Source organism: Solea solea, chromosome 7 (genome assembly GCF_958295425.1).
Source record: "Solea solea chromosome 7, fSolSol10.1, whole genome shotgun sequence".
In the NCBI taxonomy this organism is placed as follows: domain Eukaryota; kingdom Metazoa; phylum Chordata; class Actinopteri; order Pleuronectiformes; family Soleidae; genus Solea; species Solea solea.
Window position 1 is genome coordinate 9,511,217 of NC_081140.1, and position 18,053 is coordinate 9,529,269.

General features: G+C 38.1%; 2 protein-coding genes across 2 annotated transcripts; both read left to right on the top strand.

Moving 5' to 3' along the window:
- Positions 1 to 1,021: 1,021 nt before the first annotated feature.
- LOC131462814 (beta-galactosidase-1-like protein 2) lies at positions 1,022 to 7,342 on the top strand. The gene is made up of 19 exons (XM_058634350.1): positions 1,022 to 1,117; positions 1,226 to 1,416; positions 1,777 to 1,845; positions 1,910 to 2,005; positions 2,092 to 2,200; positions 2,390 to 2,482; positions 2,575 to 2,656; positions 2,779 to 2,843; positions 2,918 to 3,002; positions 3,124 to 3,261; positions 3,706 to 3,786; positions 3,950 to 4,056; positions 4,368 to 4,514; positions 4,608 to 4,679; positions 5,633 to 5,711; positions 5,958 to 6,045; positions 6,518 to 6,632; positions 6,913 to 7,029; positions 7,144 to 7,342. The coding sequence occupies exons 2-19, from the start codon at positions 1,253 to 1,255 to the stop codon at positions 7,252 to 7,254; spliced, it is 1,818 nt and encodes a 605-aa protein (XP_058490333.1). The 5' UTR covers positions 1,022 to 1,117; positions 1,226 to 1,252; the 3' UTR covers positions 7,255 to 7,342.
- A 497-nt stretch (positions 7,343 to 7,839) lies between these two features.
- On the top strand, positions 7,840 to 16,669 carry ilvbl (ilvB (bacterial acetolactate synthase)-like). Its single transcript, XM_058634790.1, has 14 exons — positions 7,840 to 8,229; positions 8,954 to 9,155; positions 9,473 to 9,600; positions 9,766 to 10,016; positions 10,493 to 10,592; positions 10,745 to 10,842; positions 11,035 to 11,171; positions 11,327 to 11,461; positions 13,860 to 13,974; positions 14,122 to 14,291; positions 14,584 to 14,654; positions 14,749 to 14,820; positions 15,096 to 15,201; positions 15,327 to 16,669. The coding sequence occupies exons 1-14, from the start codon at positions 8,116 to 8,118 to the stop codon at positions 15,503 to 15,505; spliced, it is 1,878 nt and encodes a 625-aa protein (XP_058490773.1). The 5' UTR covers positions 7,840 to 8,115; the 3' UTR covers positions 15,506 to 16,669.
- The last annotated feature ends 1,384 nt before the right edge of the window (positions 16,670 to 18,053 follow it).

An 18,053-nucleotide genomic window follows, 5' to 3' on the forward strand; every position in this document is an offset into this window, starting at 1 on the left:
CTCTGACAATATCAACATGGCAGCATGCGCAGAAAACAGCGAGAGTGCCGTCACAGGAAGAGACGTCCTACATAAGGATCGAGCCGAATAGTGCCGAACTGTAAATCAGTTAAAAACACTTAGGGACAGCACAGCTGATCGCCACCGCCGATCGCCAGCAGCGCGCGGTGAGCTGAATAAACTGGCGCTGTATCAGACCGGTGACTGTATGCTCCGGAGTTGGCGATCAGTTTAGGCATGGGTACTCTTTAGACATTATAGAATTAGCTAGTTAACAGTTAAGCATTTCAAGGCTAATGTTTGATAGTATAATTTCCTGTTTCAAGTAAACAACAGCAAATGTGGCAACTGACCCTAACTTTTGTTCATTAATTGCATCTATAATTTTAGATATTTTAGTACAAATCTAATGTTTGTTAAACTTTCACTAGTCGAGTGACCTAATACTTACATTTAAACGCAAATTCATCATCTGCTGTGGGACTTGAAATTATTCAACGTCTTTCATGAGCCATTTTGGACCACCATGTTTTTACAATAGTCAATGGACAAACATAACATCTTTTGAGGTTTGATGCTGACTGAAGGCTACATAATTTCCCCAACACACTTGGGAATAAAGGGTGAGGTGAAGGATATTCAGCTGCAACATGCAACTCTGGTCGGAAATCTACTCAAGACTTGCCCAAATTATTGGGCAAATTATGCGAGAAGGTGCAACTCAGTTTCTGACTGGTCCTAGGTGTTGTGAATTAAAATCTAAAGAGTCACTTGACTGTTAACAAGCTGACTATGATGTTGACATAAGCTGCAAAGGTTACATTGTCATGAAGACTTTATAGAATATATTACATTTTATGGAATATACTCCTTATTAGGGCCAGCTGGGAGCCCAAGTTCAGTAGCCAGGCCCAGTTTGAGTGTTGGATACATACATACAGAGAGAGAGAGAGAGAGAGAGAGAGGGAGCACTATTCTCAAACAACAATAGTTTCCCTTATCCATCGAGTTTGAGGCCTGCCAGCACTGTTCTCTTTTCAGATGCTCTCTGCTACGCTCAGCTTTGACATACAGCTTTGGCAGGAATTCTGCATTTGGGACTATCATTCACACCTTGGTAAGATAATGCTTTTATTGTGCTTTCAGGATTATCTCACTTACTACAATCCTATTAAATAATTTCAAACAATTATGAAAGCAATCTACTGTTAATTTTATCGTATAGTTCCCACACCACCTTGAAGAGAGAAGAATGAGCTGTACAGAGGGTCTGAGGGCCAGCTCCTCTCAGTTTACTCTGGGTGGAAAGCCTTTCCTCATCCTTGGAGGCTCTGTCCATTACTTCCGCGTCCCCCAAGCCTACTGGAAGGACCGGCTGATGAAGATGAAGGCCTGTGGCCTCAATACTCTCACAACGTAGGCTCCCATCCTCAAAGAAATTGGAATTGCCTTGTGTATTAATGACGCTATACAGATAAACTTGCCCTGCCTTCTGGTACATGACTTCACTGTTTGACAATGAGGTTAAACACAGATCAGACTAAATCAAATATTTGCTTGTATTAAATGGTCTATAAAGAGTTAACATTAGAATAAACCTACATGCTAGGATTTTGCAAAGCACTGGGTAACACTTTACAATAAGGTTACATTAGTTGACATTAGTAAAAAATAACAGTAGCCTTATAGATCCTTGGATAATGCATTTAATAACTACATTACCCTGAATAACATCAAAAAATAGTTAGTTAAAACAATAATTAACTGTTTTTTCAGATATGTGCCATGGAACCTTCATGAGCCCGAGAGAGGAACATTCAACTTCCAGGGACAGTTGGACCTCAGGTAAAAGTCCCTTAATTTTCCCCCTCCTTTGAAAAGTTATTATATTATCTTATCTTATCTTTAGGGCCTATGTCGGTTTAGCAGCAGAGATGGGTCTCTGGGTCATCCTGCGGCCCGGACCTTACATTTGCGCTGAATGGGATTTGGGTGGCTTGCCGAGGTAACACCATCCGGTCATTTTTTTGTAAAGATACAGCCATAAACCATATGAGCTGAATGTCACAGATGCTAACATGTGTCTTTCAGCTGGCTGTTGCAAGATGAAGACATGCAGCTGAGAACAACTCATCCTCAATTTGTAGATGCAGTTAATCTCTACTTTGACAAGCTTGTCTCAGTCATTAAACCACTGATGGTAAGTTCAAGTAAATGTTTTCATTATATCTTTCTTATATAGGCTATGTATATCTATACATATCTATATCTATATATATGTATATATATATATATATACATATATATAAATACATATATGTATACATCTATATATATAGATGTATATATGTACACATTATTTACATATGTTTGGTATTGTCTTCCTAAGTTTGAAGAAGGAGGCCCAATCCTTGCAGTGCAAATTGAGAACGAGTATGGATCATATGCAAAAGATGAGAAATACTTACCCTTTATAAAAAACGTGAGTTTATTCATGTTTTTCTTTGTCACTAAAACATTGCACAAGTTAGTATCCTTCATGGATGTAACATTTAACTTCTCCTTTGACTGCAGTGTCTCCAGTCCAGGGGGATCAATGAGCTACTGATGACTTCAGATAACTGGGAGGGCTTGAGATATGGAGGAGTTGAGGGAGGTAATGTCAAAAGGAACCGCATAAGTTTAACATGGAGACAAGCTTTTTATTTTTTATCTTTAATGTTGCCCTTGATGCTATTTATTGTTGAAGGCTATTAATGTAGTCCTTGCTTATTTCAGTTTTAAAAACAATAAATCTTCAGAGACTGTCCTTTGGAGCGATTCAACACTTGGCTGATATGCAAGTAAGTAACTGAAGCTTTTATTTCATACTTTACTGATTTTGCATATATGATTGATTTTGTGTTGTTGTGTTTAGCCCCAGAAACCTCTGATGGTGATGGAGTATTGGTCTGGGTGGTTTGATGTCTGGGGAGAGCATCACCATGTGTTCCATGCTGAGGGTGTGAATCACTTCCACAATCAAATTCACTCACAAATTCACCACTGCATGTTGTTCTTTGTCTCACATTGTCTATCATTTCATGTTTTTTTAGTTCTGATTTGTGTGGTCCGTCTCTACAGACATGCTGGCTGTGGTGTCAGAAATCCTGGAGAGAGGTGTTTCCATCAATCTCTACATGTTTCATGGTGGAACCAGCTTTGGCTTCATGAATGGTGCAATCGACTTTGGTGCACACAAACCTCAGGTCACCAGTTATGGTTTGTGATCTTTCAAATCTTGAACGGACATGAACAGTGTTGAACCCAAAAATGCACAATTTGCTTGTAAAAAGTCTCAAGGTTTATTGCACAAACAAATATACAAATACTGGCAATAATGGAAACCTTGTGACCATTATATGGCAAAAAAAACTTTTCATTTGTGTATGAATATTTACTTTTTGGTTACTTTGGTGGTCAAACATCTAGGTCACTGTGATTAAAACTCCTGATCTTACAAAAACCTTTTTGCCTTGAATGTGTTATCTTAAAAAATGCAAAAAAGCAAATGTTCATTATCACAGAGTAGCGATCTTCAATTGGGTAGCTAAAGGTCAAAGGTCACATTGGGCCCTTCGAACATTCCCATAAATTGTTATTAAGTCAACAAAGGATTGTTAAAAGAGTCAGGAAAACTTCTTGTCATAAATGTTTTCATTGCAGATTATGACGCTCCTTTATCTGAGGCTGGAGACTGCACCCTAAAATATCAACTCTTGAGGAATTTATTCAGCCAGTACCACTGTAAGGTCTTTTTAAACACCCGCATTACACTGATTTAAAGCCTTGTTCAATGAATAATTAAACAGACAACTTCATTGGTAACTAGAGCCTGTCATAATTTTAATTTGAAAAAGAGGTTGTGCTTCAACAGTCAAGTGAATGTTTTTGCAAACTCATGTTGCAGCTGGACCCCTTCCAGAAGTGCCTTCTCCTCAAGGAAGGCGAGCATATGACCCTGTTGTCATCCAGCAGCACCTGTCACTGTGGGACAGCCTGCACCTCATTGACAAGGTAGGCTGCTCAAGACATATGTCTCATACCTGGCAACTCAGATTTGATTATACATAAAACTGTCAACACACCATCTTTTTAAGGAAGTATCTGTCACATGCTGTTTCCCAATTGTGTCAAAGAGACACATCATGAACAAATCAGACAAATCAGACAATGAAAATTCAACATCCTAACTTTTTACAGGTGCCCTTATTTGTAAAAATATACTGCTACAGATTTAATCTGTTGTATTTTTTTCTGCAGGTCTGATCTAGGCTGTTCTGCAAGACTCTTTTCCTTAATATGTTGTTTGACTACTGTACACCCAGCCATGCAGGTCAGAGTTGCCGGTGAACATGGAGAATCTACCTGTCAATAACAACAATGGTCAATCATATGGTTACACACTGTATGAAACCACCATCAGCAGTGGAGGAACCCTGAACTCCAGGAACAACATCAGAGACAGAGCACTGGTGAGGAAAAAAACCCTAACCCAAGGACACGCATACAGTACTGTACATGAGGTCATACATCAGTCTGTCATTGTGACATTTAATCTTCTCCAGGTTTTTGTGGACAGACAGTACTGTGGTATTTTGGACTACAAGACTCACGAGCTGACACTACCTGATGCAAAGGTTAAAAATGTGTTTATTGCGACTCTTTTTCTTACTGTCACAGATTTCTTGCTCCTGGGATAATTTTAAACACAGTATAGTCAGTTTAGGTCAATGTTCACACTTGTTACACAGTTTTCATATTCACCCAAATGCTCCCAAGAAAAGACTGTGCTCTGACTTTGATAGATGTTGCAGAAACACCATAGGTTTATAAACCAGTGCATGGGGCCTTCTAAATCCACTCCTTGCTCCATGCATTTATTGCAAAATGTCTTATTTATAATGAACACACATCTGTCGCCTTGCATTGAGTCATTCACAAAATTCCAATATTACCAAACATACACTCAGTATGAAAGCAATATTGATATTGTTTACACATGTTGTGCTATTTTCAGATGTTTCATGTGACATGAAATATTAACTTTAATATAACCTTTTCTATTGTTACTGCCACACATATAGCAATAGCATTTAATCTATCTACTGTTAACACACAAACAGTAGGCTAATGTAATGTTTATGAACTAAGATATATAACAAAGAGCAGTTGTACTCTCTGGCAACACAACAAGGCCTCAGGCTCACATGATATCTGAGTCAGCAAATAGTTCTTAAAACAATACATGAACACAAAGGCACATTTTACTTATTTCCATTCTATGTGGAGATGCTGTTTTTCAAGAATAGAGCTCCAAACGTCACGTGACACAGTTTGCTTACACCGCCATGTTGGTAAGAAAAGCTTCTGCAAATACAATAAAGGTTTTTATAAATGTTTCATCGTGGCAAATATGGCACATTTCATATAGTGTTCATTGCTCAGAGAGGATTCAGATGTACTTATCACTTATCTAACTATGACCCTAAGAAGCTGTAGGTTGTTATCTTTAAACAAACAGAGGTTTGATTTCTGTCATTGTGCAATCTTTTCTTTGCTATTAATGACTGTTTTGGTTTGTGTATTTAAGGGACAAAAGGTGATGAGTTTGCTTGTGGAGAACTGTGGAAGGGTGAACTATGGGAAAGCCATCAATGAACAGCGCAAAGGTATTCTACCTTCAGTCTTAGTGCTGGTTTACTGCCATTTCACCAGTGTTAAATCTATCTAACTACTCACAAGTAAACTTTCCTACAAGTAAGTTTCGCAATATGTCCGATAAATTCCTTTAGTCACAGAATTTACTCAAATAAATAAAAATCTATTTTATTGTGTACATGTTTTTCTTCTTTTCAGTGTTTTATTTTACACCCCACTCGTGTTTCACTTCCACATTTCCATGTTTTGTATCTTAGGAATTGTAGGAGACATTCTGTTGAATCATGTCCCCTTAAGAGGATTTACCATCTTCTGCTTAGACATGAAGCCAGGCTTTATTAAAAGGTTAGTTCCATTTTTCATGCTGCACAAATAGCTACACTATAACTTTTCTTGTTTCTTGTTAAATTAAAGGGTACTATTCCCCTTAAAGCACTATGTACTCTTCTCACACATCATCCATCTTACTCTGTGTACAACCAGCTTTTACCAAACACATTTTGGTGTTCATTGGTGAGGCTGGCTATATTACAGTCTGCCACAAAATACATGTCCAACTATAGCCAGATAAATAATAAGAGTTGCTTGCATGCATTCTAGAACTCTAGGTTCTCACTTGAGAACTCTAGGTTCTCACTAGTATGCCTTGCAGCAGCAGGCACTAATTACTCTGTAAATTGCAGTATGTTTCTAGTCCTTGTTTGTTTTTATTTTTCCCTGAATATTTATCATAATTGTGAACTCATTCTGACACAATGTCTAGATTTTTTTTAAAATTGCACTAAGTAATTATAATTTTCTTTGGTTTTTTTTTCAGATTAATTCAGTCTGGTCATTGGAAGTCTGACTCCCAGTCGTCCTCCATTCCAGGATTTTTCCAGGCCAGTCTCCATGTGAATGGGCCTCCCACAGACACCTTCCTCAGGCTACATGTGAGTACAAGTAGCTTATATTTCATGGTAAACATTTTTGGTGCCAGGATTTGCTGTAGTGATAATGTACTATTGGTAATGTTTCATATACTCATATACTAATGTTTAAATGCACTTATTGTAAGTCGCTTTGGATAAAAGCATCTGCTAAATGACATGTAATGTAATGTAATATACTCAGCATAAATGCAAAGAGAGATTCCACATATGTATTTATGTTGTTTCATTGTGTACAGTGTGTTACTTTGTCCTTTATTGATTGTACTGCATCCTTCCACAGGGCTGGGGTAAAGGAGTTGTGTTTGTCAATGGGCAGAACCTTGGACGTCACTGGTTCATTGGTCCTCAGCATTTCCTTTACCTCCCAGGACCTTGGCTCAGAACTGGAGAAAATCAGGTAAATCTGTTCAGGATCTTTATGTTTAACTTGTTGCTTTACACTTGTCTTTAATCTGTTTCTGTGTGTGTACAAATGTGTGTGTGTTTTCAGCTTTTTTTTGCTGTCTTCCAGATCATTGTTTTTGAGGAACAAACAGCGGATGAAAAACTACTGTTTGCTGAAAACCCTGACCATGGAAAGACAACTGATGTTTACAAACTCCCCTTCTGCACACTGTTGTGAAAAAATTAAAAATAAAAATAACACAAGAGACAAATAACAAAACAGAAAAAATAAAATCACAACTGACATTATAACGTAGTGCTGTCTTTATTTCAAATAACATAGATTAAAATAACTGCCACTACAGAAATTGCATTAATTTTTTTCATGTTTATTATTCCTTCTAAGCTTTTGTTTTTAATCCAGAACCCACTAAATAAAAAGGTATACCATCTACTTTATTGTGTTTCCTTATGAGTGACATTTCACTTCAATAAAGCTTAAAAAGCGTAAAGTTTGAGACACGCCCACAGGTTTCTTATTGGAGGTTTGTGTTTGCTAGGAATAAAACCTGTTAACCGGAAGTAACGTTATTTCCTTCACAATAAGATACATCATTTATTTGTATTTTTTGTCGGAAGCGTGCAGGCCGAATTCACAATCGTTTTATTGACACGAGAGTCTTAATTATTACACATTTTACTAAAAAATATATATATGTTTGCGTATGCTTATGAATATAATCGGTGAGGACGACATGTGGGTTTTATTTTGAAAAAATAAAGCTGGAAGTTATACATGTAGCTCCCGCTAGCTTTGCGTGTAAACGTAGCCTCTGTCCATATCCTGTATTAGTGCATGACATTTACGTAAACTGTACTTTAACGGGTCGTGCAAAAAAACCAACGTTCACGTCCTTGGAGCGTTTCTACAGGACCCTTATACAAACTTACGTCACTGTGAATCGGTACGAGTTTTGAAATGCGGGTATAGCAGTTGTAGAAGCTGCTTCAGAGTGCATTAGCCTGAAGCGGTGAGCTGCTGAACTGGAGTAGGTTTGCGTAGTTAAGCTAAGTTTTTATTCTGCTACCGCATCCTAACATGGAGGCTCTTGGAGTCTTTGGCACCACTCTCGGATGCTCAGCGTGTTTCGTGGTGTGTGGGCTTGTGTTTGCAGCCCACAGACTTGGATTAATATACCAGCTCTTTCACAAGGTAGGCTTCCTCAACTTTTCCTTCAAGCTTAACTTGCATGCCATTTACTGCTTTGTGTACATAGATAAGTGTTGGCACACTCCCTCACCTGTGCTCTTTCGATTGTCACTTTCAGGTGAAAGGTAAACTGGACTAAACCTTTGACCAGCCTTTTGGTTTTGTAGCACAAAGGCGATAATAGCACCCAGGCCGTGCGTGGGATTGAATAAAGGCTGACAATATGTGGCTATTGTGAAACATAAAAGGAGTGGAGTGAATCTAGAGACAGGCTATAGAGGGGCCATCAACTCACACTGACATCTGTTTATCTACGGCAGAGATGGGTGGCTCGATATCACTCATGCTCTATAGCAGCACTGATATCACAACGTCCTAGCAATACTGATATATAAATGGGTTAAGGTATCTATTAACAATACTGGGTGTTGTAATGACAGAAAAAATAGTAGAGGCAGAAAATAAATAGTTACATTAAATGTGGTCCCATGTGCTCCCTTTATGGCATGTAGTCTGTGCTTATAGCGTTTGTTTAATATTTGGGCTCGATTCAGTGATTGTGACCAGTATTGGACTAATACTGACACCGAGTATTAGACTGGCCCATCACTCTTTTTCTGATTAGAAAATAAACAAACTATTATGTTAAATCAGTGAAGTTGCAAGTATTATTTAAATGTAATCATCTATAGTGTAAACTTGAATCTGTTCTCCCAAATAATTTCAGGTTGAAACACAGAGTCCACGACATGGTGGTGAGAGCGTGGCAGAAGTGCTCCGTGCCCATGGGGTCAAGTTCATTTTCACTCTAGTTGGTGGACACATCTCACCTATCCTGGTTGCTTGTGAGAAGGTTGGCATCCGCGTTGTGGACACCCGACACGAGGCCACCACTGTCTTCGCTGCTGACGCTGTGGCGAGACTGTCAGGTGTAGTTTCATGTCACATTAATAAATATGTAAAAACATGTCTTGCAGAAGTTGTGGAGCATGAAGTTAAACTGTTTAGCACTTTGTAACGTCTTTGTAACATTTGTTAGGAAAAGTGCCCTATAAATAAAGTTTTGTATTATTATTACTACTGTTATTATTATTGTTATTATTATTGTTATTATAAGGTTTGAATTGTTTGAGGGCTTTCCCACTGTACACAGTATGATAGGACAGGCTCACTGGCATAACATATTAGGCTATATCTAATATATTGTCATGTGGCTAGTTGATTTCTTGACTGTCTTTTCCACCAGGTACTGTTGGCATAGCAGTGGTCACTGCTGGCCCAGGCCTCACCAACACAGTGACAGCGGTAAAGAACGCGCAGATGGCTGAATCTCCATTGCTACTCATGGGTGGAGCTGCTGCTACTCTACTTCAGGTGACATGGATTCAAATATTAATGCAAATATGTTGTGACTGTGCAGAGAAAAAGGGGGGAAATACTGTAGTTCCCAGTCCCCTATGATAGACAAGAAATGTATCCGACCCTCATTGTGCTCATCTTCAGTTTCTAACTTGTTTGCTGACTGTGTTTTTAATACAGGGCAGAGGAGCGTTGCAAGATATTGACCAGATGTCTCTGTTCAAGCCGCTGTGTAAGTTTTGTGCATCCATCAGGACTATCAGAGAGATCGTGCCCACTGTCAGGAAGGCACTGGCTATCGCCCAGTCTGGAACCCCTGGTCCTGTTTTCATAGAATTCCCCATCGACACGCTTTACCCCTACCACCTGGTATCCAGAGAGCTTGGGGTAAAGAGCACTCCCAAAGGCCTGATGGGAAAAATTGTGTCTTGGTATGTCATAAGCCTAACATGTTAACACTGAATATGCAGAAGAGAGGTCACCAAAGGGCGGATCTTGGTCATTGTCCACACCCAGATGCATAAACAAAAAGAGTTTTAGTAAATTTATAAACAAACTTTAAATGTTTAAATGCTTATTTATTAAATAGTTTATTATGTTGGCCTGTGTTCTTTTATTCGATATGAGAATATTTTTTATTACATTAGAATTTATAACCTCAGTTCAGGGTGAAAATTGACGTGAAAATCAATTGCTGACTTCACACAGACCCTGATTCAGATATTTAAATATTACTGTAAATCAAAACACGTTAGATATTATGATGTTCCGGACCATTGCTTGAGGAAATTTTCTCTATCTGGGCCTCTTTATATTCACTACTCCAGATGTAGAATAGAAGAAATTAAAATGAAAATAACATAAATCTACTAATCTGATTTCATCGGATATTGTGATTTCTCCCAAGGTATCTCACTAACCACATGAAGAACCTGTTTGCTGGAGCCTGGGAAACCAGAGATGTGTCGCCGCTTCCTGTTGACATTCCATATGCCACAGATGATCAGGTGTGACTGCCCTTGATATCAGAGATTTGGCGCTGCTTATATGTTCTAGCCAATGTACCGTTCTCTTCTGTATCTCATTTTGGCAGAAATTAGGAAACCCAAACCAGAGTTTTCAATTTTTTTACTTCATATTTTCTTTCAATAAAAATCAGGTACAAAGGTGCATAGAGATGGTGAGTCGAGCCAAGAAACCTGTTATTCTGCTGGGTAGCCAAGCCACATTACCACCAACGCCGGTCGATGACCTTCGGTAAAGGACATTGTCTTATGCCCTGCTCTTCTCAACCTATCTATTCTGTGTCTTACTGTTGCTGCTGCTACTAATACTAGACATCTAAATGCCTTTTGCAAGTTTTTACCACAGCTTTTCAATAGCATTTACAGGTATTTGTAATGTTTTTGATTCTTAGCAATGCTTAGCAAATGTGTTCCTGCTTTACAGGAAGGCATTGGAGGATCTGGGCATCCCCTGTTTTCTGGGGGGAATGTCTCGTGGCCTATTAGGTAAAAACAGTCCCATCCACATCAGACAGAACAGGAGAGATGCTCTAAAGGAAGCTGACTTGGTGCTCTTAGCAGGTTTGTCAGTTTAGTTTCTTAATAAAATAATAAACACAGAAAGTCTTTTAATTTTTGTGGAAATACTGTTGGTTGAACTTGATTCATAAAACAGTCTGCAGAGTCAAAGGCTATCCATGCTTCCTAGAGGAAAGTTAACGTTGTTGTGTTTGCAGGCACTGTGTGTGACTTCCGCCTGAGCTATGGCCGAGTTCTCAACAGACGGAGCAAGATCATCGCTGTCAACAGAGATAAGACCCAGCTTCTGAAAAACTCGGATATGTTTTGGAAGCCAACTTTAGCAATTCAGGGTATGTTCATCCGCTGCCATCCTCATCATTATACACACTATATGGACAAAGGTATTCGGATGCCTGACCATTACACCGACAGGGACTGTAATGATGCATTCAAATACATATACAGTACTCTAATATGGAGCCGGTCCCTTTTTGCAGCTGTAACAGCTTCCACACTTCTTGGAAGACTTTCCTCAGATTTTGAAGCATTTCTATGGGAATTTGTGAGACACCAAAGACATGCAGAGTCAAGTATAGGGATGGGAATTAAATGGGCTCCAGGGCACAATTTTGATATACTGTAGTATCATTAAGCACTGACCTTAACGGTGCTGATAATGGTATAGGACAAATGAAGCCAGTTTTCTATTCTCAATCTTGAGGAGAGATCTGTGTGTCTCCGTCAGACAGAATCGTCACACTGAGAAACAGACATGCTGCGACCGAGTCACAGTGTCGAAAGCTAAACGTCCACAAGTCTGGTTAGTCTGGACTGTTGCTTGTGTTAACTCTCCTGCTACAATCAGGAGGAGTGTGAGCATTTATTTCTTCCAACAGGCATAGAAAAATTATCACATTAGTGTCCTCTTTGTCTTGGGGGCGCCAGCTTCTCCTCCTTCAAAACACACAGTTTCAGTTTATCCACACATAAGAATTAAGATAAATATAAAGGGACAAATGGGATGAAATGGGACACAATGGGGCCCAGCCAAGTGTAACACACACGCACTGCTCTGAAAGTCTTACAACATTTGTAAAGGCGGTAATAAGAGCAATCTTATTAAACATTTAGCTAAAGTCCATCACTTATAGACACATTGTTCAAATGCACGTTGTTCGACAGCCTAGCTCATAGCACTTAAAACACTTAATTAGTATGTAAATATGCAATATGTATGCAAGTAATTTATTTATAGCATAGCCCTCCAAGTGTATACATACTATGTATTGAGTTTATGACCAATAAAATTAATGGTCAAACTGAATATATGAACAAACACATCCACCCACATATCACCCATTTTAAAATTTTCAACATTTGGGTTAAATTGTAGCAGCTACAGTGAATCATCCAACTCCTCCAAGCCAAAGAGGACAAAACAGAAGTTCTGAGTATAAATATTTTAATTTTATGAAAACATTATACTTCAGAATAACTGCTTTGAAAATGTGTATTTTCTTTTTCTCCTAAATAAGAACAAAAAGAACCAATAACAGTACCGGATCAATAAGCAATATCGATAAAAGTAGTAGTAATGTTAAAATCTTAATGATAATCATCCTTATGTATGTTTAGCTTTTGCCAAAGCAGATTGGCCCTCCCTGAATTTAGAGAAATTCAGGGAGTGTTTTCTCAGTGACGGCAGCTGTCAGAGACTCCTGCAGATTACTACAGACTGGAGCAAGGTGATTAACACTGAAAGATCCACAATAGACAGACATAAAAAGCTTACCTGCTGTATTAAATGACCAGTCCAACCAACTATGCCCTTTGGGCATTAGAGTGGTGGACGACTAAGAGAACTCTAGAGACGACTAAAGAACTAAGAGAAGTCTTGTATGAGCAATTGTACTAATATTTTGTTAAGCTACATAATCACCGAGAATATATTTGTAGCTCTCGCATAAAATGTCCAGCAAATCTAAAAGTGGCACTGCCAGCTCAATAGTATATGGTATTATTATTATTTTTTAACAATTGGAAGTATTCCTCAGCTAATATATAGAACCAAATAATGTGTTGAAAACCACCATTCTACTGGAACCACACCCATCATTGTTGTCTCTACTGTGCTATTTAAGTAGTAAGTCTGTGTGCTTTCAGTTAAACAGGTTAAAGGGATGCAGTTTAACCAGTTTACTTTTTTGCACCATCTTGGAGAGGTTACTAGGTTGTGTAACGACAGCGCCCTTATTACGTATAAACAATTAAGGAGATGGTCATTGTGAGTCACCATGATGACTGTCATCACTTTCTACCTCATCTTATTTATGAGGTAGAATATATAAAAGTATATAAAAGTATACATTGCACTTATGACTTATGACTTATGACTTATGAATAGCACTTCATAGTTTGGTTTACTTGAAGCTCTTACTTACTTCTAGCTCTTATTTGTACCCAAATGTTTAAATGCACTTATTGTAAGTCGCTTTGGATAAAAGCGTCTGCTAAATGACATGTAATGTAATGTAATGTAATGATCTTGCAGAAGGGTTTGAAGAGTTTATAGAACCTAAAGATGTGTTGCAAACCGCCATTCCACTGGAACCACACCCGTCGGTTTGTTGTTTCTACTGTGCTATTTATTCTCCCTGTGTATTGTGCTTTGTTGTGATGTGTGCGTTTAACCAGACTAATCTATTACATGGATATTTTCTAAAATCTAAATGATTTGATCTATTTTAGGTGACACTGGTTCATTCTTGGTGCAGCTCTCTAAAGGCCTGAAGGGCCATCGCTGTCCGGACGAGTGGCCTCAAACCCTCAAAGCAGGCGATGTAACCAAAGAAACTGCAAACAGGTGAAGAGAAGTGATGATATTTTGTCCCTGTGTCCCAGTCAGTCATTAATTTATGTTTATCATTAGTGAAATCTTGCAAAAAAAAGAGGAAACACAACACTGCATTATTAATTAAGTCAGCAATATTAATGAAATAATTTCTTCCAGGGCTAAAGCCGATGAGAAGACTGATCGCCACTTGAATCCCCTGAAAGTTTTACACTGTGTTGATGAGCTCATGGCAGAGGACAGCTTCATTGTTGCTGATGGCGGAGACTTTGTTGGGAGTGCTGCTTATATAATGAGACCACGAGGGCCTCTTCGATGGCTAGATCCAGGTACGCTCCTGTCAACAAAACAACAATTTTCAAATGAAAAATTGATGTGATCAAAACAATGTCTGTCTGGTAACTTCACTGTCACAGAAAAAGAAGTGTGTTATTAGGATTTAATAAAATTAAATTGTGTCTGATTTTATTAATTATCGAACTTAATATTATCTAACTATTTTGTCTAATGTATGAACACAGGAACTGCAGTAATCTAGTCAGTTGTAGTTCATTTGTTTTCGTTTTATTTTCTTACTTGTCATCATAGTGTTATAACCTTTATAATCATTAATATCTACAGGAGCCTTTGGAACACTTGGAGTTGGAGGAGGATTTGCCCTGGGGGCAAAACTATGCCGTCCTGACTCTGAGGTCTCGAGCATTTTTACAAATATGGTTCTGTTCTGATTGTCTGCTGATCCCGGTTCAGCTTTTAGGAACGAAATGTCACTCTGTTTTTTTTCAGGTGTGGATAGTGTATGGTGATGGATCCTTAGGATACAGCGTTGCCGAGTTTGACACATTCACAAGACACAAGGTAAAACCACCCACCCTCCCAAACACTATAATATTGTGACTGTGAACTGGAACTGTTATCTGTGGCACTAACAAAGAGCTAAAGGTCAGAAAAATTGACAAATACATTTTAAATACTGGCTCATCACAGCTGTGGTGGTACACAAGCTTTTAAATATAGGGATACCCCTCACAGACGACTGAATGATGAACCTGATAAGTAATGTGTTTGTAGCACCATTTCTTGTTATTGTTGTTTTTCCCTCTAATATTCTGTATGTTATTCTTCCTCTCAAGACACCAGTTATAGCACTGGTGGGAAATGATGCATGTTGGAGTCAGATCTCCAGAGACCAGGTTCCCATCCTTGGCAGCAACGTGGCATGTGGCCTTGCATTCACGGGTATGTTTTCTCCACAACATGCAAAGTGGTTACTGCCACGTATTGACACAGAATTAGTTTATCACATGTGTAATGAGTGTGTAATGAAATGTGAATATATATGTATTTTTTATTTTTTTTTGCAGATTATCACATAGTGACAGACGGTTACGGGGGTAAGGGCTACCTTATAGGGCGTGAGGATGAGGACAGGTTGAGCGACATCATCAGACAGGCTCAGAAGGAGACCCGGGAGGGCAAGGCGACACTTCTCAATGTTCTGATAGGGAAGAGCAACTTTAGAGAGGGCTCCATCTCTGTCTAGCCCTGTAGTGTATTCCCTTTCTCATAAACTTTGGCTGCCTTCTTAGAGTTTTACTATCAGGCTCGATTAAGGAATCCAGCAAATGGGTGTTAAGAGTCCTGACCTGACCTCTGCTAATCCTATGTGCCCTTAATGCCATCTTTCTCTTTGTCTACAATATGTGGATCTCTCATAAGAGTTCAGGTGCATCACTCATCAGATTTTTCACAAATCATACAAATGATACATCTACAAATACCAGTAATATCTTTTTATTACTATTCATGGCCACTTAGTTTATTACTGTAAATGTGTTGCCGTTATTAATTATGAAGATCAATTTGTACTGAAAAAGTTGCAGATTCACCAGCCTAGAAACTTCTGTGTGTGACTTTAAGTATCATGTGTTCTTTGAAAGACAATTGCTCCATTTGAAGAAGGGAATATGGAAAAGACCCTCAGGTCCATGAAGTCTCACAGCTGTGATAGTTTTATGTTTAATTAGCAGAATACATTGAATACAAGTGGGGAAAAGTTATTTGAATGTTGATGACTGAAGTTGAATATCTCACTGTATCTTTGAATATATTGATATATGTAGACTGAATGTGTGTCTGCTGATTCAGTTATGGATTTAAAATTAGTGGTGGACAGATAGAGGGTATTTTAATGAATGTGAATAATTGGAGAAAAGTGGTCAATATGAAATACCAGTATTGTGTTTTTTTCTTGCATCTGATAAAATATAAAAATCTATTAATGAAGCACAAAATTACAGAACACAAGTGAACAAATAATGATCATGTCTTTACACTAATTGCACTAATTATAAAGTTAAAGGTAATCTAATTGGAAATGAAATTGTTCAGACATGTTGATTATCTCAAAATGCCACATAATGGGCCCATATTAATCAATCGATAAATTGATTTGTGATTAATTTGTATAATATTTAATGTTAACTTATATGCAGTGGTGTTTGTTTCAAATATTCCTATACACATATTGCAATTCTAATTTATTCACACAAAGTGAAATGTGTGTACCATCTCACTCCAGTATGCTGTTGGTTGCTGTGTCATTTGGTACCCTTAAGGGTAAGACTGGGAGTATGAGAACATTTCCATCATAAAATGTTGGTTTGGATTTATCGTTAATAAAGGGAAAATAAAGTGGAAAAATGGCTGCACATGTTAAAATGTTTTCTTTTTACATAATGACTTTAATTTATAAATAAATAAATAATACATGCTAATTAATTCAGTACCAGCACTGAGCACTTAGCTGATCTTGGTTGTATGTGGTCCATAAAAATGTATTGTTTTGATCTAATATTTTGCTTTGGTCCAACTTTGTTAATAAAATACTGGACACAGGCAGCTGAAAAAACCATGAAAGTAACTGACTTACAAATGTTTTTCAAGTATTTGTGACATTTGCCTATACTACTTAAAAGTGTAGTTCCCATAGTTAACATGAGATGGCAGGCTATGTCAAACATAGTTAACTGAAGGTCTAATATGCTGACGTGGTCCTCTTTAACACAAGTTGGGGGGGGGGGGGGGGGGGGAGACAATAGATGTCTATGACATCTGCTGTAGTGAGCATCAGTACCATGGCAAATTTTCTACAACAATGACAGAGTTGATGGTAATTAAAATTGCTGCAAGTTTATTGGTTGATTTTTATTTATGGAAACTGTGGCCCCCAATTTGAGTGATGCTATATTGTTAGGGACTGCAACCTTTTCTATAGTTTTTTGGGATTTAGCTGTTCCTTAGTGAATGTTTCAGGATGGAGGATATTGTTCTTGGTACAGATTGTAGGGCTCACTGTGGCAAACTGATTTGTATATGTAGGGTATACAAATAAAACTGAATTGATTGGATTTGAAATGCAAAGAAAATACTCCTCTGTTCTCGTTAGGACACTGCATTGACTTCCTTCTAACCCAACAACAATTCATATTGTTCTTATGTTAGGGTTACTTCTGGGTTACCTCTAACCTTAACCAGGACCTTAGAAATGAGGCTGTGCCTCACTAACACTGAGCTTTGGTTCCAATGATGACTGCTGATCCTGAAAAAGTAATTTTTTATTTAGTACTAGAAAAGACTCTCACACACATGTTTGAGCAGCCATTCTTCTTGGGACACTGCATTTAGTTGTATTCATCTGGATAACCTAAACTTTGCCTAACCATAATTAAAATTGTATCCCTAAACTTAACCAGTTCCTCAGAAAATTAGGTCCTGCCTCATTAGGACCAGGTTTTGGTATTTATGCCAGTAAATGTCCTGCAGAGGTAACAAATACAAGTACAAACCCAGTATTGTGGAAATTGTTGACTAGCCTCCTGGCCTTGCTGTCACATTATCAGAATCTGGGTTTTGCTGCATTCAAGTGCTCTTTGTTAATCTCTTACATTCCCCCCTTTTAATGCAACTGAAACTGCTCTGTTTATCTCAATAGACTTTGTGCTGCAATGGATACAGTAACTGTAAGCCACATGGTCCATTTAACTATTAAAGGTTGTACTACACATGTTTCTTAACTCTGTCGAGCAAGT